Source organism: Haliotis asinina, chromosome 8, assembly GCF_037392515.1.
Source record: "Haliotis asinina isolate JCU_RB_2024 chromosome 8, JCU_Hal_asi_v2, whole genome shotgun sequence".
In the NCBI taxonomy this organism is placed as follows: Eukaryota; Metazoa; Mollusca; class Gastropoda; order Lepetellida; family Haliotidae; genus Haliotis; species Haliotis asinina.
This window is the reverse complement of record NC_090287.1, coordinates 3,415,202-3,442,393: the sequence shown is the minus strand read 5'-3', so window position 1 is coordinate 3,442,393 and position 27,192 is coordinate 3,415,202. Positions and strand designations below refer to the sequence as shown.

Genomic DNA, 27,192 nt, shown 5'->3' with positions numbered 1-27,192 from the left:
CCCAGACCGACTGCGAGAAGCGAAGCAGGCCCTGGAGTATGTAAGCAGGGTGGAGTCCAGCAAGTGCGGGGGTGGGACGGAGGAGACGCTCACCCTCGCGTTCAACCACACTGCCTGGATTACCTACACAGACCCCGCTATAAGGACAGCCAATTACTTAAGCAAGGTAACAAATATACATTACAAGAGTTGTTACATTACACATGTTATATATTGCTGTTCAGCTGTTTATTCAAACCTCTCTAAACCACTTCATCCTCAAAAAGCTATAGTTACTATTTGATAGCTGGACTTCTAAGTTGGGGCAGTTTTGGCTCATTTCGAGGAGGTTTAATGCTGTGTCCATCATTTCGCTAGAAAATTGCTGGACGCCAACTCAAATTAGCTCTTACGGCGATTTATTTATCGTCAACGGAGTGAGTGAGTGAGTTGGTGTAGCTTGCTGTGGAAGGAAAGCTTGAAATGATGCAGGCCTCGAGAAAGAATGATTGATTTCTTGGAAAGCGTACAGAATAATGATAAACATTGATATCATTCCAGGTACTTGTGATGGATGATAACACGCTGAACCGCTTCGATGATGCCATGTTCTACTCCTTCGTACGAAACAATGTCCACGGCGATTCGCTCATCTTTGGTTCCGCCATTGCGCTGGAACCCGGGGTTTATGATAAATATGCTCGCTACTGTCCGTATGCTCACAAGAAACAGGACTCAGTCGTTGCCTTTGACATCGCCGTTCGTTACAACTATCTTAGTAACAGCACAGAATGGTATCACGGAGTCAGAGTTAAAGATTTCTCCAATGCTTCCGTCCACATCGACACCGTCACTTTCAAGTAGGTCTTTGCAACGAGGAAAGTGAGTGAGTGCGTGAGTGAGTGAGTAAGGTATTAGTTTGTGAATTGATAGATGAGTGATGCTTGGTTTGTGTTTGACCTTTCGACTCTTAGAATCATTCACTAAGTCTTCCTTTTACCAAAATGGAAAGTACAACACTCATTATCCCTTTGTAACTAAAATAGAAAAATGAAACATCTATAAAGAATGTTTTCTTTCAACTTCGCCCTTGCCGGTTTACCCACAATGAAAATAGTGAAGGTTCATGGAAACACGGAATCTCTTGTCAGTACTGAAAATGTTCATTCCGAGATGAAAGAGGCCATTTGTCTGGTCCATTAGTGACACGTGGTTTTGAGACAGACGCTCACGTATGTGTTCTACAGACCTTCATGGTTAACTCGGGAAGATCTAAAAACTTGTGCTGAGCAATTAGCTTCTTAGTGCTGCTGCACGGTTTGTCAAATACCGCAGGTGGACCAGTTAGTTGCACATGTGTTCATGTAACAATCTATAGGAGATGTCCAGATTGTACTTTGACTCACATGCAAAGCTCCCTGTAGACCCATCACCGAAATCCTATAGCTCAATATGTCTGCATTGTTGATCTTGCCTGCGCTCATCAATATTGTGTTAGGTACGTGGATGGATGGATGACTGGATAGAATGGATGGATACCTAACCAATTAGAAATGATAAAATGAGTAAACTCAAGGCAAGGCCAGCGGCCATAAAATAGGTCTACCGTCCACTCATGAATTATAGAACTTTTTTTTTCTCATAGCCTATCTACGACAACCCCTCGTTGATTCCTCACTGTCCAGTGCTCAGCCATCCCATTATAAATCATGCATTTGTAACTGAACTCCCACCCCCAGCTGCCTTCCGATCATTCAACCAGCTATCCTATAGCAATCCCACATTCAACCATCTGTCTCATGAGAACCCATAATACCCCAACGGTCAGCCATTTGTCCCACCAACACATCGGCCTCCGTTGTCAGCATCATACCCGTGCCCGCTGTATTGACGACAGTGGTGAATATGATCCCCATATCACCTAGGTATATCCTCCCACATAGACTTAACTGAAATATTTTCTCTAACTACAGCATAAGAGCTACATAATGTTTATGTTTATACAACATAAGAAATTATATAGAAACTGTATGATAGATACAATGTCCATTAAGAGAAGTTATTTCTAAAATCAAGCACAAATTGTTTTACAGAAAATTGAAATTTTTCTTGAACTTCCTAGCTTATTGGTGTTAAAAAGGACATTCATTTCATTTATATTTGGTCTCATATAATAAAACTTCTGAATATATTTTTCTCTTTCTAATTCTAATTTAGGACATATAAATGAATAATGAAATTCAATAACAATATCATTTACTGACTGACAAGTATTAGATGAATCGCGACCTAACAAATGACCCCAATTTGTATATATGCGAACGCCCTCCAGAACATTTCATTTGAGGGAAGAGGGAAACAAGGTGTCGTCTAAATATTGAAAAGTTCATGCTTGTAGTAAGAGGCGACTAACGGAATCGGGTGGTGAAGCTCGCTGACTTGGCTGACACATGTCATCTCTTCCTAGTTGCGCAAATCGTTACTCATGTTCTTGATCACTGAATTGTCTGGCCCAGACTCGATTATTTACTAACGGACGCCATTATACCTGGAATATTGCTTAGTACGGCGTAAAACTCAACTCACTTACTACATCTATGGATTAGAATACCGTATGGTTGTAGTTTACCAATATCTTTGAATTTAATAAAATCACACATTTCTAAATGAAGTATTTCCTAATTCACAATACCATAGTCCCATGATGTATAATCTTCCAATATTCCCGACTGGGATTCACATCCCCGATTAAGAATAGACGTTCACATATATCAGATAAAACAGACACGCCATGGTTTAACTAGATCTCTGATCACCCTAATTTACCCATCATCACCAACATCATGCAGATGACCTCTCGCCATCCATCTTTATCCACGCTTCAATGGTTCTTCCATCATGCACCAGCCATGCAAATTATCTACAAGTTTTGTATCATAGTGTCACTGGTTCTACCGCTTTACTTCCAGTTCCTCTGATCCCTCCCAAAATGAAGTGCCTATTCGCCAACCAGTCGCCAGGTATGAAGACGGACGCTGGACGTACCCGTATTATGACTGTGGGGGTGGCGACATCTGGATGGTTACATATTCTGCACCTATATTCGCAGTGAACTCTACCAACGCCACAGTCTTCAAGTGAGTACATGAACACCTTCCTGGGAAACGGTGAGGACCATCTCATATCCGTCTCTGTTACCCCAGCACAGGCGACGCTGTGTGTCCCTGTTCCCCGTGCACAGATGACGCTGTGTGTCCCTGTTCCCTGAACATAGGCGACGCTGTTTGTCCTTGTTCTCCGAGCACAGGCGACAAATACAATTGTCCCTAAACCACAGGTATCAAGATACTTTCCATGTCTATGAATGCTAAACGCCGTTTGGGGGTCAAAGGTTTGAAATACAGGGGTTAAATAAATTAACCTAATGTCTGTATGGTATTTTATCTAAACCTCAATGCTCATCAAATGCAAACATCTTAGGTGTTCATTAAGATACATCGTTAAATACTCACTGTCTGAGAAGCAGGTGCTTGGAATACTGTTTTATATTTCATCAGAGGCGTGGCGACAATCGACATCGAACTCACCAACATCGACATTAACCAGTGTGATGCCAGTGATCACGATAGTTCTGGAGCCCTGGACGTTTTCCGTGGTACCCACAACTGCCAACCCACCACACAGGTACATGCAGAGAGTCCCCGTGCCGATTCCGTCCCCAGGGCTGGTGGTCCGGGGAGACTATATGGGCCAGGTGGTCAGGCTTTGTGATATGTGTGCTTAGTACGTGTCATCGTACATCCAAGGCGTTGATTGTTGCTCACAACATCAATCACTTGATCCATGAATAAAACTGTAAACTTCTGAGGTGTAAACCTCATCCCGCGTAATCTATACGCAACAGCGTTCTTTCGAGTCTTTGAACGTTCCTCCTGACTTACTCACAGTTACTGATCACTAACCTCAGATTTCTTTGTGCGCCGTGGTGTAACTTGAATTGGTAACTGCTGTGTTAGAAATCATTCTATCACAAGTCTCTTTACTTCGTTTTGATTAACCGGAATATATGCATTACACAGATCCATGTAGATATCAAGATCTCCCACTTATGATATTGTTATCGAAATTGGCAAAACTCGGAATCATGGTATGTAAGCAACATGATTACCACAATAATGGTCACGTGACGTCCGCATAGCTTGATCCAGTGTGTGTGTGTGTGTGTGTGTGTGTGTGTGTGTGTGTGTGTGTGTGTGTTTGCTTGTTTTTATTTCTATTGTTGTTTATCACTCATCATAAGTGTTTCTTTTCTATTGTTCAGTGCAAGCCCCTGATTGGTGAAGGTTTCCGTCGCGGAGCATATGAGTGTGCTTGTGAAGAGGGTTACTATTTTCCTAACACCTCGTCGGCAGCAAGTGCCTACAGTGGCTATGACATTGAATCTTTCATTGACTTCAACAACGAATCCAGTATCGTGCCCCGCTTCCAATGTCTGCGTTGCCCCCGGGGATGTGAGACGTGCGTAGATGACACCCCCTGCCTCTACCCCTACAACGTCCCTCTCAGAGTGGTCGTCCTGCTGGTGATTGCCTTCATCATCGCAGGATGTGCTATCGTCGCCATTGTTATTCACAAGAATAGGAACGAAATGGTGGGTAATCATTTAATAACCAGCAATGTTTGTATAGAGAACTGTGGGTAGCTTGTGTTCTGCATAATCCTTGAGTCAGTCTGGTAGTTGTATAGTGGCGACTCTAAGGGTGTGGGTTCGAATCCTGGAAATGCCCTTCTTCAGTCCAGTAAATACTTGTGGCCTGGTAGAGTATTAGCAGGTGCCCGGTTAGAAGCAGTATCCACTTTGCCACAGGGACTTGTGGACACAGCAGCTGTACACTTGTATTACATGAAGCGATCCCAGCCACTCTTATGATGATTCGCACTAGAAGTAATGTTCTGTCAACCACGCTTCCCACTATGTGACTTTTGTACATGATACAAATTTGGACTAAATTTCTTCAAGAAAGACCATTGCTGAGATTGCCCATGCAAACATTAAGGTTCACAGCCTATAAATCCCAAACAATAAACGTGAATCAGTGCACGCATTCAACACTGGTGAGAGAGTGAATGTTATGTGAAACATTGCAGGTATGCTGTCGTGTTAGCGTGATGTGAGTCAAACATCCAAAGAGATGCGAGTTGTATAAGTTTAACTCTTAAGAGAAACCTAAATGAATGTGTGTTACGAAAATGGGTATGATGTTAAACATGACCATTATGCAAACATAGCTGCGCTAACAGAATGATAGAGAGAAGTATGTGAAGAACACCTTTAGGGCATTTATTCTGTCAGACACTGCACTTTCGAGGATGACCCTACCCCCTGTATTTGGAACCAAGCCCCAGTTGCAATGTCCGTGATGTCTGGTCACGTTGAAATCATAAACCACAATCGTACATTCATTGCAGTGTTCCAAACATTGAATATTGTTACGGTTAGGAATTTACAGTGACAAATGACATAAGAAATCCCCTTATTAACCAGCAAAACAGAACAAAGACAAGTCATAAACGTTCAAATTATGTATTATTATGCAACGAGAGCAAGGTATACAAAGTCAATTTCACAATGCTGATTACAAATACAATTCAAGGGAGACAAAATCAAAGTCAGTGGGTCACAAAATACAATGTAGCAAACTCACCAAAGTCTTAGTGCGAGAGAGAATCAACTATGCAGAATGTAAACACAGCGATCGGTGTGACAGCGGATGATGTAGATAGGGCGTTGACGGATGCAGACGATAACGATGATGTAACTGCAGTGATGTGTCCCTCAACATGGCAACCAGCCTTTTTATATATACTCAGTCATTTCCCGAAAGTTCGGGCACTTACGAACATCGCCAACACCTTAGAAAGCCCTCGAATAAGTCTCCCGGAGGTAAACACATAGAAAACTAAGAGCAGAAAATTTCCGGAAAACCAGAATCCTAAAAGTGTTGACCATTTATTAAACGAAATGTGACCCATTATAATTATTACTGAAAACACTAAACATTGTGACCCAATAATAATTATTACTGAATTAATAACAAAATATACAGAAAATACATACTCGTAACAATATATAAAACTACTGTTGTTAAGCGTTAAGAGCACTACGATTAAAATGTCATGTTGAGTGTGCATGCCAATATAAAACCACTCTCGGGATTAGTATGAATTGATCTCATTTCTGGATTATTTCGCTTTCATGAAATATAACTTATTTATGCTTCAGTTTGGAAGTAGTGTTCCAACATTCAGGTTAGGAACCCGTGTAAAATGTCATTATTTAGTATTACGATGTAGCGTAATCCCGACTGGCAACAATGTGAGGAAGTCATTTGGCTGTTACTAATGCCTCCCCCGGGTATTACGACGTACGGGTGTACCCGTATGTATGGAAGAAATCGAGGTTCTATTGATCAACTAGCCATTTACAGAAACCACACTTTGCGTGCCAATGTAGACCAGCCGTGACATAATCTGGTTATCAGTTCCTGACAGCCATTATTTTAATCCTCACCTCCTGGATCAATCATGATCGTTGCTTTTGTCAGGAGCCTGCTTTGGTTCATTTGAAGTCATCTTTTTGTCACTGGGATATTTGCACTAGAAACGCCATGACATAAACCTATGTATGAATGTTTAAGTGCATGGCGGCGTTATTGCTGAAAGCGAGTGAGAGTGATGTGATGTAGGTTGAGGGCATATTTCTATTTACGACGAAACTCGTTCCCTGATCGTAAACAATCTCCATGGTGACTGACTCATCTGATCGTATTTATACCTTACTATGAAACAGGTGAGTGGCAGGAAACATGCTAGTTACTTGTGATCAAGGTACCACCGAACTCTCGAGTACATATACACTGTGCACAGAAAAACGCGCACGTACATGAGCGTACTCACACTCAGTCACACGGACACACGGACACATGGACACACGGACACACGCGCACATCATGGACGGAAGTTTCTGCACAATTTCCAGATTTATATTGAACCCCGGCAATATGAAACTGGACGGTACTATCCGGGTACCACAGCTTGGCAATAATAGCTAATGGTGGGATATAAGCTCTTGTGCTATAGCACCGGTTGTGCCCTTTTGGCCTATTGTTGCTGTTTGCGATACAAAGCCATGGTCCGAATTGATTACGTATAATGAATATTTAACAGCTGATACAGCCATTCATGCAAGTAAAAGCAACAAAGCCTCCATTATAAACCCCGTTAATAGCGGAGTCCATCGTTCTAATTATTCCATATGCGTCTTCGTCGGGATTTGATTCAAACAAACATACTCGTCAGTGCATAAATACGTACCATGCCTCGAAAAATAGAACTACCTGACAACCTAACAAAACATCGCACAGGTTATTGTCACGAGATCTCAGATTCTGATCTTTCTTCTCGTTTCCTGTATCGGAAGCCTTTAATGCCTGTCAGCGGAAATACTCCTTCCTTCCGTCAGAAGTGCCAACATATTTGACCACGAGATGGACGGATGACCATCGCCATTAGGCAGAGTAATGAGAGCCTCCGTTGTCCTCGTTGTTCTTCAATGGCGTGAATTCGTCTGCATGCAATGACGCCCCGTGAAGATAGTCATTTATATTAACAGAATATTGCTCATGGCCTCAGTAGTAAAGAAAACCCTGATCACTCAGCTAGAGAACTGAAACGAAGTGCCCTTGGTAACTGAAATCTCCAGATATAAGTGTTTCTGGCTTATCGAATAATTTTAGTATCGTTTTTCGTGTAAATTTCATACTAACCACACGATATATCTGGTCAAGTTATTTTGTTTTCCCAAAGTTTTAGATAATGTTGCAATCAAGAGAGTGCAGCACAAACGAATTTTCGCTGGGCCTTTGGAACCTAACAATTTGATGTAAACTACGGAACATAACATTTGCAGTTTACACGTAGTTGCTTCTTTCTGTGACCGAAATATAAGGAATTACGTGCGCGCATACACGCACGCACGCGCACGCGCACACACATGCATACATACTAATTACATAATGCTTAAAACATGTTTATTGTACTTTGGGTAAAATACAAGCTGCACCTCTACACACCTAGTAGCAATGTCACCATGTCATTATTTTATTCTCTCACCATTGTCTCATGACTGTCTGTACCTGTGAAATACACGCACAGCCGTCGGGATACATACACTATCAGTTATATAGCTTTTATATGTAATCGGAAACTTGAGTGACTTTCTTCAAATATTATTTCTTACAGTCCCGGTCGATATAACGTGCAGTTATAGTAGTCGCGCCTGTTCAAAAGTTAAGAGTGTTTCTTTTACAGGTGATCAAAACTGCTAGTCCTTTGTTTCTTCACCTCATGTGCCTCGGAGCTGTCATCATGTGCTGTCATGTAAGTATCAACTCATTGTACTCTTGTAGCATGTTGTCGTCATAAACGGTTCATCATAATCCGTCCTCAGGGCTGCCATTGTGTGTCGGTGTGCAGTATGACCACATTTACCCTAGGAACATTGTCTTGACAAGTTTCTACTAATACCGTCACTGTTTCGCACCTTGCAGTCAACAAATGTCACATCGGTATTGTATACAACAGAGGTTGTATTATCAGTTAACTGTATACGGGGGTTGTGTTTACAGTTCACTGACAATACAACCTCTGTGTACAGTTAACTGATAATACAACCTCTGTGTACAGTTCATTGACAACACAACGTCTGTGCACAGTTCACTGATAATACAATCTCTGTGTACAGTTCATTGACAATACAACCTCTCTATACAGTTCACTAAAAATACAACCTCTATGTACAGTTCACTGGCAAAACAACTTATGCAGTGAGAACACCGGCAAGACCATATGTACACCGAAGTGACAACTGGCTTGATGTCTTGCCAGTGAACTGTACACGGAGGTTGTATTGTCAGTGAACTGTACACAGGGGTTGTATTGTCAATGAACTGTACAAGGAGGTTGTATTGTCAATGAACTGTACTCAGGTTGGAATTGTCAATGAACTGTACACAGGGGTTGTATTGTCACTGAACTGAACACAGGGGCTGTATCGTCAATGAACTGTACACAGGGTTGTATTGCCACTGAACTGTACACATGGTTGTTTTGTCAATGAACTGTACACAGGGGTTGTATTGTCAGCGCTCTGTACAAAGGGTGTATTGTCAATGAACTGTACACAGCGGTTGTATTGTCAGTGACGAAGATCCAGGGGGTGTATTGACAATAAACTGTATACAGAGGTTGTATTGTCAGTGAACTGTACGCAGAGGTTGTATTGTTAATGACCTGTACATGGAGGTTGTATTGTCAATGAATTGTACACAGGGGTTGTATTGTCAATGAACTGTACAAGGAGCATGTATTGTCAATGAACTGTACAAGGAGGTTGTATTGTCAATGAACTGTACACAGAGGTTGCATTTTCAATGAACTGTACACAGAGGTTGTATTGTCAATGAACTGTACAAGGAGCATGTATTGTCAATGAACTGTACACAGGGTTGTATTGTCAATGAACTGTACACAGGATTGTGTTGTCAATGAACTGTACACAGGGGTTGTATTGTCAGCATTCTGCACACATGGGTTTCTATTGTGAAACCTCTGTACACAGAGGTTGTATTTTCAATGAACTGTACACAGAGGTTGTATTGTCAATGAACTGTACAAGGAGCATGTATTGTCAATGAACTGTACACAGGGTTGTATTGTCAATGAACTGTACACAGGATTGTGTTGTCAATGAACTGTACACAGGTTTGTATTGTCAGTGAAGAATATCAAGGGGGTTCATTGTCAATGAACTGTATATAGGGGTTGTATTGTCAATGAACTGTACACAGAGGTTGTATTGTCAATGAACTGCACACGGAGGTTGTATTGTCAATGAATTGTACACAGGGGTTGTATTGTCAGTGAGCTATATCCAGGGAGGTATATTGTCAATGAACTGTACACAGGAGTTGTATTGTCAACGAACTGTACACGGAGGTTATAATGTCAATTAACTGTACACAGGGGTTGTATTGTCAATGTTCCTGGTCGATACAGATGTTCCATTGTCATTGATTCTTTATACATGAACTGTCGTCACCAACGTCATGTTTCCACGTTGTGGTGTTGCAGGGGTTTGTGTTGTATGGAGAGCCCAGTGATGTCAGCTGTACTATAGAGATCTGGCCTTTCCACTGTTGTAGGGGTTTGTGTTGTATGGAGAGCCCAGTGATGTCAGCTGTACTATAGAGATCTGGCCCTTCCACTGTTGCAGGGTTTGTGTTGTGTGGAGAGCCCAGTGATGTCAGCTGTACTATAGAGATCTGGCCCTTCCACTGTTGCAGGGGTTTGTGTTGTATGGGGAGCCCAGTGATGTCAGCTGTACTATAGAGATCTGGCCCTTCCACTGTTGCAGGGGTTTGTGTTGTATGGAGAGCCCAGTGATGTCAGCTGTACTATAGAGATCTGGCCTTTCCACTGTTGCAGGGGTTTGTGTTGTATGGAGAGCCCAGTGATGTCAGCTGTACTATAGAGATCTGGCCTTTCCACTGCGGCTTCAGCGTCATGTACGGAGCCCTTATACTGAAGACATGGAGGTACGTGTGTACTCAGCGATGAGTGAGTGAAAGAATGAGTGAGTAAGGGAATGAGTGATTGAGTGAGTGAATGAGTGAGTAGCGTTTTACGTAGTGTTCTTATGGGTTCTGCGTACTTGTTTGTAGTACATGGAGCGAACACTTGAACAGTTTAAACAGTTTACTTTACCATCAAATCCAGGATCAGCGATACTGACGGATGAATGTGTATTACCTTGGTTCCATGTCTATACAACCTCTTCACAAACTAATACTTACAAAATCTTTTCCACATAAATTGCATTTAGCATTGTTGCAGAACGAACGGCATTACTATTTTAAGAAATGAAAGCTTGCACGAGTCATCCCATTGAAACATTTCATCTCAATAGGCCTTCCATAATGGTATGACTGTCAGTTGTATTACCCAGTACGATCACTAAAATCAATGCAACTCATTTTTTTATTCACTCAAAACAAATTACTATTTCCCCTGTGCAACATTTCATCTGAACTGATCTTCCATTATAACTATCAGTTGTTTATCTAGTACGATCACAAAAGTCAATGAAGCTCATTTCTTTTCTTCACTCGAAACAGCTGCGGCTTGAAAAACCTTGTTCGATGTCCTCCCATCCATAAACTCAACACCAATGTACTGGTATCGAGTATAAAACAAACACACCTGTGTTTTGGCCGTTTATAAAGCGGCCACACCCTCATATGGTTCTACCCACACCAGTGCCTGTTATTAACATATCAAAAGCTTACCTGCCAGGGCTGCTAAGATCATTAGTAAACAGACTGATTAGACGGATTGTATAGGTCCTTGAATGGAGCATCCAGACAACGACAGTCGCTTCCAGGTGGTCACAACCGTACATCAATAATGTTTTCCACCATTTTGCCTTTGCTCTGAAAGAGTGTTCTCCTCGCGTGTCTGGGTCAAAAGCCCTTCTGGACACACCGCCCTCGAAAATTGACCAAAAGCCCCTCACTTTATATATTAAAGGGAAAATAAGATTAAAGACAAGAAACGATTAATGACATGAAACTTGCTTCCTAGCATGACCCTAAATAATATTATGTTACCCTAAAATAAATAATATAAATTAGTGTGTAATCATCAAATACTGTTAGTCAATAAGAAATATATATCATTAAACAAGTGATAACGAATCCACCAACAAATTATTAATGACATGAAAAATTGTATTGCATCAAAATCAATTATTAAAGAAATCAACACAACCTAATGTTGTAGCCGAAGGCGCAAAGAAAGTTCATTGATGCCGTGCGGTGGCGTCATCCATTAGCTGTGGCCAGAGAAATTATCACATTTTCTCCATTTCGCAAAACACTTTATGAATTGTACAATAGCAATGAGAAATTAAATACAAAATACCTTTTCCTGCTTAAAATATTGTATACCGTTTATAAGAGCAGTGAGAAATGTTTATTCTTTTATGAAATACATGGATCGAGGGTACTCAAATTAGCAAGTGTCTTTTGTGGTGAGAAGCTTCTGGCTGGTACCCTCTCTTCGCATGGCATGACATATCCTTTAGTTTCGATGTTATGCAGTCAACTTCTGTGTTTTTGTGAGCGTCAAATCCCTGTTGTGTATATGAATTCCCATCTCGAGGTCATTATCCTATATGTGAAAGCCCGTCATGGAGTCCTTGTTGCATGTATGAAGGCCAACCTCATCTCTTGTAAATAACAAACCCATCTCGAGGTCCTTATCCTATATGTGAAAGCCCGTCATGGAGTCCTTGTTGCATGTATGAAAGCCAACCTCATCTCTTGTAAATAACAAACCCATCTCGAGGCCCCTGTCAAATCCCATCTCGACGTTATTGTCGTATCTATGAAATCCCATCTCGAATCCATTGTACACACGAAAACGCATCTCGACGTCTTTCTCTTATATAACGAAAGCCCATCTGAAAGCCCATGTTGTCTATATGAAATCCTATCCCGACGTCCTTATCGTATATATGAAAGCCCTACTCGAATCCCTTGTATACATAAAATCCCATCTCGAAATACACGTCTGGAGTCACTCTCGAAGTCCACATCTTACGTGAGAAATCCCATCTTGAAGTACTCACCGTATGTCTCCGAAACCCATCTCGAATTCCTCGAATGTCCTGTTGTGCATATGAAACCCGAATAACTTTTAGTACAAGCCCACTAGTGTAGTGTAATTGTTATAAAGCATAATGGTCAGCGGGTACATTACACAAGAACACGTATGTATTGAATAACGTATCATTGCTCTCAGATGACACGTGTTGAAGTCCCAGAAACCGATCTAAGCTACCCTGATACACACTAGTAATTAGAGCCCATTGTGCCTCACTACTCACAGACCAACGTGTGCTGATATTCATTTTCTACACTGGTGTCACCGCTCGTCATACAAAATTGTCTTAATCTGGTTTGTATATTCCTCTCGGCTTACAGCCAAACGCTGAAAGAGCTGATCAGATGTCAAGAACAGCGTTACAGTGACTATATACTCTATACTTAGTCCATGAGGAATGGGAGTACTTCAGTATCCCATTGTCGATGACGATTTTCAGATGACCTTTGCTTGAATGAAGATACTATAACATACTATAATGCAGTTACTGTAGATTTCACTGCTCTTCATATTTAAGTGGGTCCTGAAGTATAATGTGCCCCAGCATCTCACTGAGTGGACGACTGAAGTGGGAATTCGGAGGAAATCCTGGCAGATTAGGTTTTAGCTAGCTGTAGGAGGTGGCTGAATGGTTCGGGTCGTTAGACTCTGGCATTTTCCCTGAGTCTGACGACTTGGATAACTGATCATCATATCTATCAATCATGGGATTGTGTAGTCCAGATGTCAATCAATACAGGTGAACGTTACACTACCGGTAACCTAGAATATTGCCGAATATGCCCTCACCCAAGTTTGTCTGTCTATGATATATTCCAACAATAAAATAATAAACACTTCGCTAAACGTATAAGCTGTAGAGATATACGTGAAAGGTATCGTACTGGAGCAGTGTACATTTCACACGCATTTGCTTCCTCCAGCTTCGACAGACATTGATTGCGAGATCAATGACTGTAATCCCTATATGCTGCGCGGTGTCGATACCTTAATCAACTCCCACCAGGTATGCGTTAGGGAGACAGGGGAGCTACAGGTGCCACAACTGAGTCATATGCTGTTGCTGACCTCGTAGAAAGAGTCTGATCGACTGTAGTTAACTGGTAACCTTTTAACACTAAAGGCCGGAGCTGCTGCAAGACAATTAGACATACAGGGGTGCTGGTTGCTAGAAAGAGTCATCAACACACCACGCAAGGGCTTGTGGAGAGTTCTTTTGTGGAACAACACGCTTAACTCTAAGTATGAACCGGTCTCTTGTTGCCTTCCATCGTGGGTACATTGTATTACATTGTACCACATTATATATATAGTACAGTATATTATATTATGCTACAGATATTATACTACAGTATATTACAGTATATTACATTATATTTCATGTTACATATTACATTATACCTTTTTGTGTGCTGTTCGAGTTCTTTTTGCGATATGTATATGACATTGCCTTTTGATATACGTGATGCACAGGTGCTCACACGTTCATATTTAGCTGCGAGTGTATGTATCCACAGCCACGAAAACTCGTGCCATGGATGCAGGTTCTGAAGTAGTGCGACATGTGATCACATGAGGTTCACAGAAATCGTGCCGAGTTTGTCGATGGTCGTCACCACGAACTGTTGCACCTACTGGAATGCCCTTATTGTCGCCTTCATGTCAGATGATCTGTAATGCTAAGGCTGCCCTGTTCGGTCCACTGTTCGTTTTTCTCAGGGTCTAACGTGGTATCCGTGCGTCCCGGAAACACAAAGGAACTTTACAGTTCGGCCCGCAGTCTATTACGTTTCCTCCCGGTCTGTCTCGTTCTGGTGGATTTCCACAATCAAGATTTGACAAGTTGTTCGCATTCTATCAAGACTTTCCACGAATAAAACGCGGGCGGCGGTCAGCTTTGGAGCACGTTTGTGCCCACTGTATCAACATAATGCCTTCCAAGAAATAGCAGCAGGAGAAAAGAGCAGAATGAAATCCCAAGATGAAGATTGAAGATTTTATGTCTGAACCTTTGCTGGGGGCATACATTGAGTCCTTGCGTCAGCAAGAAGTCCAACATCAGCTGCAGAGAGGGAATGCCAGAGAACACAACATGTTGTTCGCGGACGTGTGATAGAACAGGACGAATCGGCTACAACCTAGCTTGCCTGGAGAAAACGGAGAGCAAGGGCGAAACAACCGTGACAAAACGCCAAACTAACTTGGCCGAACGTGACAAAACTCGAAAGAACCGTGAGAAACCATGGACTACACATGCATCCCGTCCCACATCACACAGTGTACAAGTTTTGTTACGGCCTATTATGTGTTGTCACGTGACCGCCGTTACAAATTTTTTAAAAGTTTAAGTATCTGTCACACCATCCACGGCAATCACGGACTGTCACGTTTGTTCATTCAGGTCCCCTACGTTGCCTCACGTCCATCCCGGTGTCCACGCTGTTTCGGCGAAACGAGTCTGCCGTAGCTGTCGAGAATATAGTGAAACCCTAGCTTAAGATCAGACATAATGTAACTACTAGACACACTTCAATATCAGCGACTTGAAACAACCTCTGTGGTGGTTTACGTCAGCTATTTCGATGTGCATAAACCTGAGTGTACTACGAGACAATGTCTCGGTTAAGTACTAGTTGCTGCTCCGATGCTAATGTGAGTAATTTCAGTGTGTGCGTATGTTAATCAAGGATATATATGCAACATAATAATTGAGCAGTCGCACTACTTGATGCTGACTTCATCCTCCCCTAAACGACGTGATGTGGATTGTGACTGTGATTGTGACTTTGATTGTGATTGCTAGTTAAATACACTAGAAAATTACTATCGCCTGAATCATCTCATTCTATTTGAGGATAAAGAGTAACTTTCTTTAATGTCGTTTCTATAACGAGTGCGATACGAAACGGCCAATTACGGTGCTCCTCCATAAACCAAACACGGCGTCAAATCAAAGAAACCCTAATGAATTTCATCCCGCAATAAATTGCCTGGGGATATTCGATCTTTTCACGTGCTTGCTATGTTAGTTATAATCAATGTGATAGCAACAGCAACTGGCGGCAGCACAGTGAATACCAATAAGGTGACATTCCCAAGCCTGACAAACCCGTGAGCGATAGCATGAAGATAGCTGCAGGGAGCCTGGAAGATCTGTCGTGCAGGCCACTGACCAGTGTCGGACAAGTCTACCGCCATTGTGCCCACACGATTTCCTTTAGCTTTATTGTGGAACACTGTTGTCAAGACGACTTGTAAACGTCGTCACTACCACTGAATTCTAATACATAGTATATTACCTGACTTGACTACTTACATAAAATATATATTGGCTACAGTCTATTATTCTCAGATTTCATGATAACGTTTTATATGAGTTTATAAAAAAAACCCAGACATATTTAGAAGCGGCCTTTTCATATGCTGTTTAGCATAACCAACCCAAGGCCAAAAATGTTTCCCTGAAATGAATTTTTCCTAAATTTAGAAAACCAGAACACGCACGCACTCACGCACGCACGCACGCACGCACGCACGCACGCAGAATGTTAATGGCAGCCACCTGTATACACAGTTTTCCAGGAAGAAAAGCAAAAGTTCTGTGACAACTATGAGTAATTACCTCGGCACAGCGTGTATACCTACAACAGTCAGCAACATGACCATTACGTATTACATCACATGTTCAATGGACTGGGTTATAGCTCCTGTAGTCACACCTTGCAGCCACAGGTGCGTCACAACCACGGCGACGGGATAACATCGTTAGTGTAGATTAAACAACAACCTCCAGATGTATTCCCGGGTGGTATCGAGTGAACACGCACCTTGGCTAGTACAGGAGTAGCCGAAACGAGTGACATATACTCAAGATCCAATGTCACTGTACAATTTATAGCTGTAACATCACATCAGTCGCTAGACTATCTTAAGGTATGGAAATTAGCCTTGGGATTGCACTGTACAGCAGTGATCTCACCGTGAGTTTATGGTATACTTTGCATTTCTGAAGTGGCATTTTTCAGTTATCTCACTCATCCACTCACGTAAATCTCACACTCACTCACTCACTCCGGAGAAGCATGACGCCACGTTTGTTATCCCGTAATCCCGTAATTTGCGTCCATAAGCTGATTCTAATACACCAAAGTATGTAACGCGAGTTTTGATTGGTCAGTGTTATAAATTTCCAATCGTATAATCAGCATATGTAAGAAAAACAATTCTCCCAAATGTATCCCTACACTATAGGGAAACGGTATTTTTCAGGGCGCCCCTTCACAAAGCACCTAGGGGCGCCTAAGTCATGAAGGTAACCAGAGTGCAAAGTTGAAGAACTTCTTACGCTCATCCTTAAAACATTGTCCACGATCGAAGTTAAGAATCCTTGGACTGCGAACGTTTCGCGAATAAGGGCTCATTACATTATCATCTTCAGCATATTTGGCCATGGAAACATGGCGTATGGAAACCTTAGTGATATAACCTCGAATGATATCGTGACATAGAATGCAGTTCGTCAGTCTGATAGAGAAACAGTGGGGTTTGTTGAGTCTCTTTCCGTTTCGTCGATGTAAGTCATGTTTTGCAAATAGCAAGGTCGAAACAATATCGTACTTTTACTGTTTCTTTTTTCAGAATATCCGTGATTTTCAGTGTGGGTTCAATGAAGCGAATCAGTCTGCCTGACAAATCCTTGTTACATCGTCTTGTGCCTATTGTCGTTGTGGTTGTCGTGTATTTGTCATGCTGGACGGCAATAGAGCCTCCACGTGCCGTTACTATCACCGCCTCCAACTCACTCAAGTTCTTTCATTGTGGCCCTACATGGTGGATGTTTGCCATATATGGAGGTAAGTGTGTTTAAGTTAAATTTACATAAGTAAGGGTATCTTTATCTTCATGTAGATGTACATTAGTCAGGGCGTGTTTATCATATATAGTTTCTATTACAGAAGCGATCCCAGCAAACCGCCACATGTTGTTCCATGTTATCCTGAATGATCTGACACAAACCTCTACTTCTTAGTGAATGTAGTGTATTCGTGCCATGGATTCTTGAGAAATTAGTTTTATCCGTTATTCAGCAAGTGGCATTCGGACACAGCAAATTATATGACATGTGTCCGACATTTATGGCTGTGATTTCACGATTACGATTACTATTGTAGGCAAGCATAGACAGAGTTTGTGAAATGTTAGAATGAAACAATATTGTAAACCCGAACGCTGACGCCGCTCATAATGTGACTGCAGACATGACTTCACTTACTATTGGGGCGGTAGGTAGCCTCGTGGTTAAAGTGTTCGATCGTCACGCCGAAGACCCGAGTTCGATTACTCACATGCTTACAATGTCTTAAGCCCATTTCTTGTGTCCCCCGCTGTGATATTGCTGGAATATTGCAAAAAGTCGCGTAAAACTGAACTCATTCCTTCACTCACTAGCAAATATTGATTGGTTCGGATGTGTTTTCACGTGATCATTGCCGACTGTAATGGTGATATAGGGACCGACTGTAACGGTGATATAGGGACCGACTGTAATGGTGATATAGGGACCGACTGGAATGGTGATATAGGGACCGACTGGAATGGTGATATAGGGACCGACTGGAATGGTGATATAGGGACCGACTGGAATGGTGATATAGGGACCAACTGTAACGGTGATATAGGGACCGACTGTAATGGTGATATAGGGACCGACTGTAATGGTGATATAGGGACCGACTGTAATGGTGATATAGGGACCGACTGTAATGGTGATATAGGGACCGACTGTAACGGTGATATAGGGACCGACTGTAACGGTGATATAGGGACCAACTGGAATGGTGATATAGGGACCGACTGTAACGGTGACATGGGGACCGACTGGAATGGTGATATAGGGACCGACTGTAATGGTGATATAGGGACCGACTGTAACGGTGATATAGGGACCGACTGTAATAGTGATATAGGGACCGACTGTAACGGTGATATAGGGACCGACTATAATAGTGATATAGGGACCGACTGTAACGGTGATATAGGGACCGACTGTAACGGTGATATAGGGACCAACTGTAATGGTGATATAGGGACCGACTGTAACGGTGATATAGGGACCGACTGTAATGGTGATATAGGGACCGACTGGAATGGTGATATAGGGACCGACTGTAATGGTGATATAGGGGTCGACTGTAATGGTGATATAGGGACCGACTGCAACGGTGATATAGGGACCGACTGTAATGGTGATATAGGGACCGACTGTAATGGTGATATAGGGACCGACTGTAATGGTGATATAGGGACCGACTGTAATCGTGATATAGGGACCGACTGTAACGGTGATATAGGGACCGACTGTAACGGTGATGTAGGGACCGACTGTAACGGTGATATAGGGACCGACTGGAATGGTGATATAGGGACCGACTGTAACGGTGATATAGGGACCGACTGTAACGGTGATATAGGGACCGACTGTAACGGTCATATAGGGACCGACTGTAATCGTGATATAGGGACCGACTGTAACGGTGATATAGGGACCAACTGTAACGGTGATATAGGGACCGACTGTGACGGTGATATAGGGACCGACTGTAATAGTGATATAGGGACCGACTGCAACGGTGATATAGGGACCGACTGTAACGGTGATATAGGGACCAACTGTATTGGTGATATAGGGACCGACTGTAACGGTGATATAGGGACCGACTGTAATGGTGATATAGGGACCGACTGGAATGGTGATATAGGGACCGACTGGAATGGTGATATAGGGACCGACTGTAATGGTGATATAGGGGTCGACTGTAATGGTGATATAGGGACCGACTGTAACGGTGATATAGGGACCGACTGTAATGGTGATATAGGGACCGACTGGAATGGTGATATAGGGACCGACTGTAATGGTGATATAGGGACCGACTGTAATAGTGATATAGGGACCGACTGTAACGGTGATATAGGGACCGACTGTAATGGTGATATAGAGACCGACTGTAACGGTGATATAGGGACCGACTGGAATGGTGATATAGGGACCGACTGTAACGGTGATATAGGGACCGACTGTAACGGTGATATAGGGACCGACTGTAACGGTGATATAGGGACCGACTGTAATGGTGATATAGGGACCGACTGTAACGGTGATATAGGGACCGACTGTAACGGTGATATAGGGACCGACTGTAACGGTGATGTAGGGACCGACTGTAACGGTGATATAGAGACCGACTGGAATGGTGATATAGGGACCGACTGTAACGGTGATATAGGGACCGACTGTAACGGTGATATAGGGACCGACTGTAACGGTGATATAGGGACCGACTGTAACGGTGATATAGGGACCGACTGTAACGGTGATATAGGGACCGACTGTAACGGTGATATAGGGACCGACTGTAACGGTGATATAGGGACCGACTGTAACGGTGATACAGGGACCGACTGTAACGGTGATACAGGGACCGACTGTAACGGTGATATAGGGACCGACTGGAATGGTGATATAGGGGCCGACTGTAACGGTGATATAGGGACCGACTGTAACGGTGATATAGGGACCGACTGTAACGGTGATATAGGGACCGACTGTAATGGTGATATAGGGACCGACTGTAATGGTGATATAGGGACCGACTGTTACGGTGATATAGGGACCGACTGTAACGGTGATATAGGGACCGACTGTAATGGTGATATAGGGACCGACTGGAATGGTGATATAGGGACCGACTGTAACGGTGATATAGGGACCGACTGGAATGGTGATATAGGGACCGACTGGAATGGTGATATAGGGACCGACTGTAATGGTGATATAGGGACCGACTGGAATGGTGATATAGGGACCGACTGTAATAGTGATATAGGGACCGACTGGAATGGTGATATAGGGACCGACTGTAACGGTGATATAGGGACCGACTGGAATGGTGATATAGGGACCGACTGGAATGGGGATATAGGGATCACAGGGTCTCGAATAGGGAAATTAAGCTATGAGAATGAGTGAGTGAGAGTGAGTGATATTTTACGTCTCTTCTGTCATAACTTAAGCCATCTGATGCACGCGACACCCTACCTGAGTCTCCTTCTGATATTATGTTTCTTTACGTTACATGCATGTTATCATGTCCTTCTCTCAGCCGAGGCGCTCCTGTTGTTGTTCGGGGTGTACCTGTGTTTCACGGTCAGGAAGGCACCTGCTCACTTCAACGAAAGCAAGCACATCACGTGGTCAACGTACAACGCCATCATCCTCGGCAGCTTCATCCTCATCCTCAAGTAAGTGGTAAAACGACTACTTTGTTTTGCAGCTGTATTCGGAGACAGAAATAAGTAACGACTCACTGCTCTGTAAAGCAAGGAAGCCTTTAGCTTAATTAGCATGGAACATCGTTGCCGTTCTTTTGGGTCGTATCCGTTTTGGTAATAGTAATGGCAACTTCGAAAAACTCATTTTCTAATGAGTTTTTTGTATGAGTATTAGTTTCACCTAAGTGGTGTCCATCAAAGGCATATATCATCTTTGAAACCTAACGACCTTTTGTCCTCAGTGCTCCGATTATCGATTCAAACAGACGACCTTGTTACCCAGTGCAACTTATCTGCTTACACTAATGACAATGCTTTGATAGTTAATGACCATCAGTTCTTCACTCTAAATGAATATACGCAACGTATCTTCACAATTATTATACCTTTCCCTGCTCATACTAACGACCAGTTGATCTTCCTCTGCTAACGCAAATGTGTTATGCCTACCCCGTTTTATTAACAACACGTACACCTTACCCGTCTTGCTAACAACAATTATACCTAACCTAACCCCGTCGTGCTAATTATACCTTACCCCGTCACTCTAACAATTATACCTCACGCCATCATACTAATAACTATACATTATAAGGTCACGCTAACAATTATACCTTACCCCGTCATGCTAACAACAATTATACCTTACCCCGTCATGCTAACAACTATACCTTACTGCGTCATGCTAACAATTATACCTTAGCCCGTCGCTCTAAACATTATACATTACCACATCACACTAACAATTATACCTTACCCGGTCATGCTAAAAACTATTAATCCTTACGCCGTCACTCTAACAATTATACCTTACCGTGTCATGCTAACAATTATACCTTACTGCGTCAAACTGACAGTTATATCTTATCGCGTCATGCTAACAATTATACCTGCATCATTCTAACAATTATAACTTACCTCGTCATGCTAACAATTATACCTTATATCGTCATGCTAACAACTCTTGCACCTTACCGCGTCACTCTTACGATTATACCTTACCCCGTCATACTAACTGTTATATCTTACCCCGCCATACGAACACTTATACCTTGCCTCGTCATGCTAACAACTATTATACCTTACCTCGTCACTCTAACAGCTATACCTTACCCTGTCACTCTGAAAATTATGCCTTACCCCGTCACTCTAACAGTTATACCTCACCCTGTCACTCTAACAATTATACCTCATCCCGTCTTACTAACACTAATTATACCTTACCATGTCACGCTAACAATAACCATATCTTAACTCCGTCATGTAAATAACAATTATACCTTACCCCGTCACTCTAACAACAATTATACCTTACCCCGTCACTATAACAACAATTATACTTTACCCCGTCAACCTAACAACAATTACACATTAACCCGTAACTCTAATAACAGTTATACTTTACCCAGTCACTCTAACAATTATACCTTACCCCGTCACTATAACAACAATTACACCTTACCCCGTCACTCTAACAATTATACCTTACCCCTTCACTCTAACAACAATTATACTTTACCCCGTCACTCTAACAATTATACCTTACCCCGTCACTATAACAACAATTACACCTTACCCCGTCACTCTAACAATTATACTTTACCCCTTCACTCTAACAACAATTATACTTTACCCCGTCACTCTAACAATTATACCTTACCCCGTCACTATAACAACAATTACACCTTACCCCGTCACTCTAACAACAATTATACTTTACCCCGTCAACCTAACAACAATTACACATTACCCCGTAACTCTAATAACAGTTATACTTTACCCACTCACTCTAACAATTATACCTTACCCCGTCACTATAACAACAATTACACCTTACCCCGTCACTCTAACAATTATACCTTACCCCTTCACTCTAGCAACAATTATACTTTACCCCGTCACTCTAACAATTATACCTTACCCCGTCACTATAACAACAATTACACCTTACCCCGTCACTCTAACAACAATTATACTTTACCCCGTCACTCTAACAATTATACCTTACCCCGTCACTATAACAACAATTATGCCTTACCCCGTCACAATTATACTTTACCCCGTCACTCTAACAATTATACCTTACCCCGTCACTATAACAACAATTACACCTTACCCCGTCACTCTAACAACAATTATACTTTACCCCGTCACTCTAACAATTATACTTTACCCCGTCACTCTAACAATTATACCTTACCCCGTCACTCTAACAACAATTATACCTTACCCCGTCACTCTAACAACAATTTCACCTTACCCAGTCACTCTAACAACAGTTATACCTTACCCCGTCACTCTAACAATTATACCTTACCCCGTCAATCTAACAACAATTATACCTTACCCAGTCACTCTAACAATTATACCTTACCCCGTCACTCTAACAACAATTATACTTCACCCCGTCACTGTAACAACAATTAATCCTTACCCAGTCACTCTAACAATTATACCTTACCCCGTCACTGTAACAACAGTTATACTTTACCCCGTCACTCTAACAATTATACCTTACCCCGTCACTATTACAACAATTACACCTTACCCCGTCACTATAACAACAAGTATACCTTTACCCCGGCCAAAATCAAGACCATTAGACCTTACTCTGCACTCAGCAACCGTGTGTTTCAAACTCACTTCAAATTGCAATGGTATGTTGTCCCGATTTTCTGTTCCTGGAGTGTTGCTCCTTGAGTACAGTTGATGACCAGTTGATGATGACGTTGATGAATGTTTCAGTCCTGTGAGAAGTCGTTGATGAATGGTTCAGTCAGCTGACATATTGTTGATGCATGATCAGTCAAGTGACATGTCGTTGATGCACGTTTCAATCTGACATGTCGTTGATGAAAGTTGCAGTCCTGTGACATGTCATTTATGCATGTTTCAGTCCTGTGATATATCGGAGATGCATGCTTCAGTCATGTGACATCGTGTTGATGAATATTTCAGTCCTGTGGCATGTCGTTGATGCATGTTTCACTTTGACATGGCGTTGATGAATGTTTCAGTCATGTCACATGCCGTTGATGAATGTGTCAGTCATGTGACATATCGTTGATGAATATTTCAGTCTTTTGACATGTCGTTGATGCATGTTTCAGTCAGTTCATCGTGGTGTCGGCAGGCCCGGACATCGTGTACCTCCTCCTGATGGCCAAGCTACAGGCCCTCGTCACCATTACAATGGCTCTCATCTTCGCTCCAAAAGTAAGACAACAATGAGTTGTTGATGTTTACTTATGAATGCATTCATATGATTCATTAAGAGAACAGTTAGGTGCAGCTCAGGTCGAGAGGGTAGGTCACTGATGCATCGATTTTAACACACGCTTAGATCGATGGAACACCACGCCGCCACTAGCAGGGAACAGTTACTCTCATGACACAACGATAATCAACTTGCATTGCACACAAATTAGTAAGAATAACTAATTGCATGACCATGTTTCCATGAAGTGAAGGTAATCAAGTGGGCGATGTTGAAGGATGAGAAGGAGGTTGTAAGTAAGGTTAGGAGCTAGGAGTGAAAGTAATCACGTGGGAGATGTTGAAGGATGAGAAGGAGGTTGTAAGTAAGGTTAGGAGCTAGGAGTGAAAGTAATCACGTGGGAGATGTTGAAGGATGAGAAGGAGGTTGTAAGTAAGGTTAGGAGCTAGGAGTGAAAGTAATCACGTGGGAGATGTTGAAGGATGAGAAGGAGGTTGTAAGTAAGGTTAGGAGCTAGGAGTGAAAGTAATCAAGTGGGCGATGTTGAAGGATGAGAAGGAGGTTGTAAGTAAGGTTAGGAGCTAGGAGTGAAAGTAATCACGTGGGAGATGTTGAAGGATGAGAAGGAGGTTGTAAGTAAGGTTAGGAGCTAGGAGTGAAAGTAATCACGTGGGAGATGTTGAAGGATGAGAAGGAGGTTGTAAGTAAGGTTAGGAGCTAGGAGTGAAAGTTAGAAATGGTTATATAAGTCATTTTGAAAAAATGTAATTCACCAAAGTAAAAGTAATCGATTAAATGTAATTCCATGTTGTGTGTATGTGACTAGAATCCTATCCGAATAGACACCACGCACACTCACTGAACTGGCAACGTTATGTGAAATAACTACGCCCATTTATGGGTTTTGCAATTACTTCCGGCTTCGTAACGAGAGACTAAACTAAATCGATCGTTTTTCACCGGAAACCCTTGCTACCCATTTCCTGAAATCATGTAATATCAATACTAGCTATTACAGATATTACATTCATTAGCAAACTATCTACAATTATTTTTTGTTCCTATAAAATATTCCATAAAAGGATATTGACTGTTTGAATTATAACATTTAAGAATAAGTTACTGGGGTTTTACGAAATCATAAAAAAACATACATCATGTGACAGAAATACCACTGTATGCCGGAACAACTTTCAGACTGTTCCTAACAACCCTACATTGCCTCTTAGAATGGCTTTGATAAGCAGTAAGATAGATAACCGAAAGATCAGTAGCATCACATCATCACATATTTCTTTTGAAATTATTTCATATTGATCTTATTTCACTTCTACTCATGGACTTTGGTCGATCGAAGAAGTAATATTTTAGTTGACAAACACGTTTGACATTTCAACATTCATTAGAACTTACGTAAATAGAAAGAACTATCTGTATATCTGAATAATATGGTGAGTTGCATCGTGATTCTCCTCTCCCTACAGTTCTGGGCTCTGTACAGAGGTATCGACCTTCAAGATGGGGGAAGTGTGGGGGTGCCGCAAGCAACGACCATCACGGGGAGGGTGAAGATGTCTGTCCCCACTGTCAGCCAGATGCAGGTGGAGAGACGCAGTGTCGGCGTCCAGGTCATGCCAGATGAAGTCTACATCGGCATTGTAGGTCCCGTTAATATCAATAACACACAACTCTGATATGATGACTGTGAAGTTAAGAATGAGAACGTGGCTGTAATCCATTTCAACATCTGCACGTTTGGGACCGAGAACAACACAAAACAAGTATATAAGTGTAACATATGTAAACAAAATGCTCATCTTGTATGTAGGTATACAGTGTGAAGACGTGAGATGCACATGGACTTGATCACTCTTAGGGTTTCCTTTCAGATTCCCTTCTCACTCATTATACACATATTTGTGTAGTTGATCATGTTTGAAATAATAATTGTTGCAAGTGTTAGGTAAACGCAAGATACCTAATGTGTGCACATGTCTGATAATTTTCATATAGTATATGCAAACTTCAGCCTTAGAATCGGACATTTCCAATGGGTGCCTAAAAGAATGTTTATATTACCTCACCCTATGTTGTCTTTTTTGATCAACCTGAAATCTGTGTCATTGGTTACTTCCAGAAGTTCTTATGAGGTTTATGTTCTTAATGCAGTATATTGTTATGAATCTGGGACGTCATAAAACCGAGTAATATTAGATTTCTGTTCTGTATGATGTAACATCGTTTTCAAAATGGAATTCTAGGGGCTTACTTATTATATATTATCGTCCTCATCGAGCCTACAAATACCGTTGTGGATGTGCTCTGCAGCAATAATTGGAAACGGTTATCACGGCGGAGCGTACAGATCTTCTTGCACGTTACGCTGTAGCAATAAACATGGTAGTCTGTGATCGCCAGTCGCCTCGCATGAGTGAGTAAATTGTGTTTAACGCCCTGTTAGCGGTGTTTCAGGTATTCCGGTGAATTCAGCGTTATTAGTGAGTGTTTTTAACGTCAGTTTTAGCAGTGGTTCAGGTATGTCAGCATTATAAATGAGTGAGTGTGTGTAACGCAATTTTACTTTAATTGCGGCCTGCAGGTTTTTCAAATCTACAGGCCCTGAATGAAATCTGCAGGCCCATTTTGTTAAAGCCAAACCAATGAAAATATAATAGACTACAATGGTCACAGCTGAACACTGTTTCTACAAAATCAGTTAGCGAATCCTGTGGCGCAGTGAGACGTTTTTATTTGTTAAAGACCGGTGTTGACATTCTTATGAGGAAAGCGTTCAAATGCCGGGAACTGAAACTAGGTGGTCGTAATATGGTGGATCATGGATGATTCCTGGACGTTAATAAAAGGAAAAAAGCAAAGGGGAG

The 27,192-nt window shown here is 42.0% G+C and overlaps 1 protein-coding gene across 2 annotated transcripts in view; it reads left to right on the top strand.

Annotated features, from left to right (window-relative positions):
• Positions 1–27,192, top strand: part of LOC137294651 (probable G-protein coupled receptor CG31760) — a 61,399-nt gene that overhangs the window by 22,989 nt on the left and 11,218 nt on the right. Inside the window, exons 3-13 of one of the 2 annotated variants that reach the window (XM_067825712.1) lie at positions 6–166; positions 541–839; positions 2,949–3,116; positions 3,537–3,663; positions 4,301–4,630; positions 8,350–8,418; positions 10,525–10,634; positions 17,401–17,615; positions 20,925–21,063; positions 24,204–24,309; positions 25,795–25,968. In XM_067825712.1, the coding sequence (XP_067681813.1) occupies positions 6–166; positions 541–839; positions 2,949–3,116; positions 3,537–3,663; positions 4,301–4,630; positions 8,350–8,418; positions 10,525–10,634; positions 17,401–17,615; positions 20,925–21,063; positions 24,204–24,309; positions 25,795–25,968 (1,898 nt within the window). Of the gene's footprint in view, positions 1–5; positions 167–540; positions 840–2,948; positions 3,117–3,536; positions 3,664–4,300; positions 4,631–8,349; positions 8,419–10,524; positions 10,635–17,400; positions 17,616–20,924; positions 21,064–24,203; positions 24,310–25,794; positions 26,915–27,192 lie in introns of those variants that run through there. The other variant, XM_067825713.1, reaches the window with a different exon arrangement.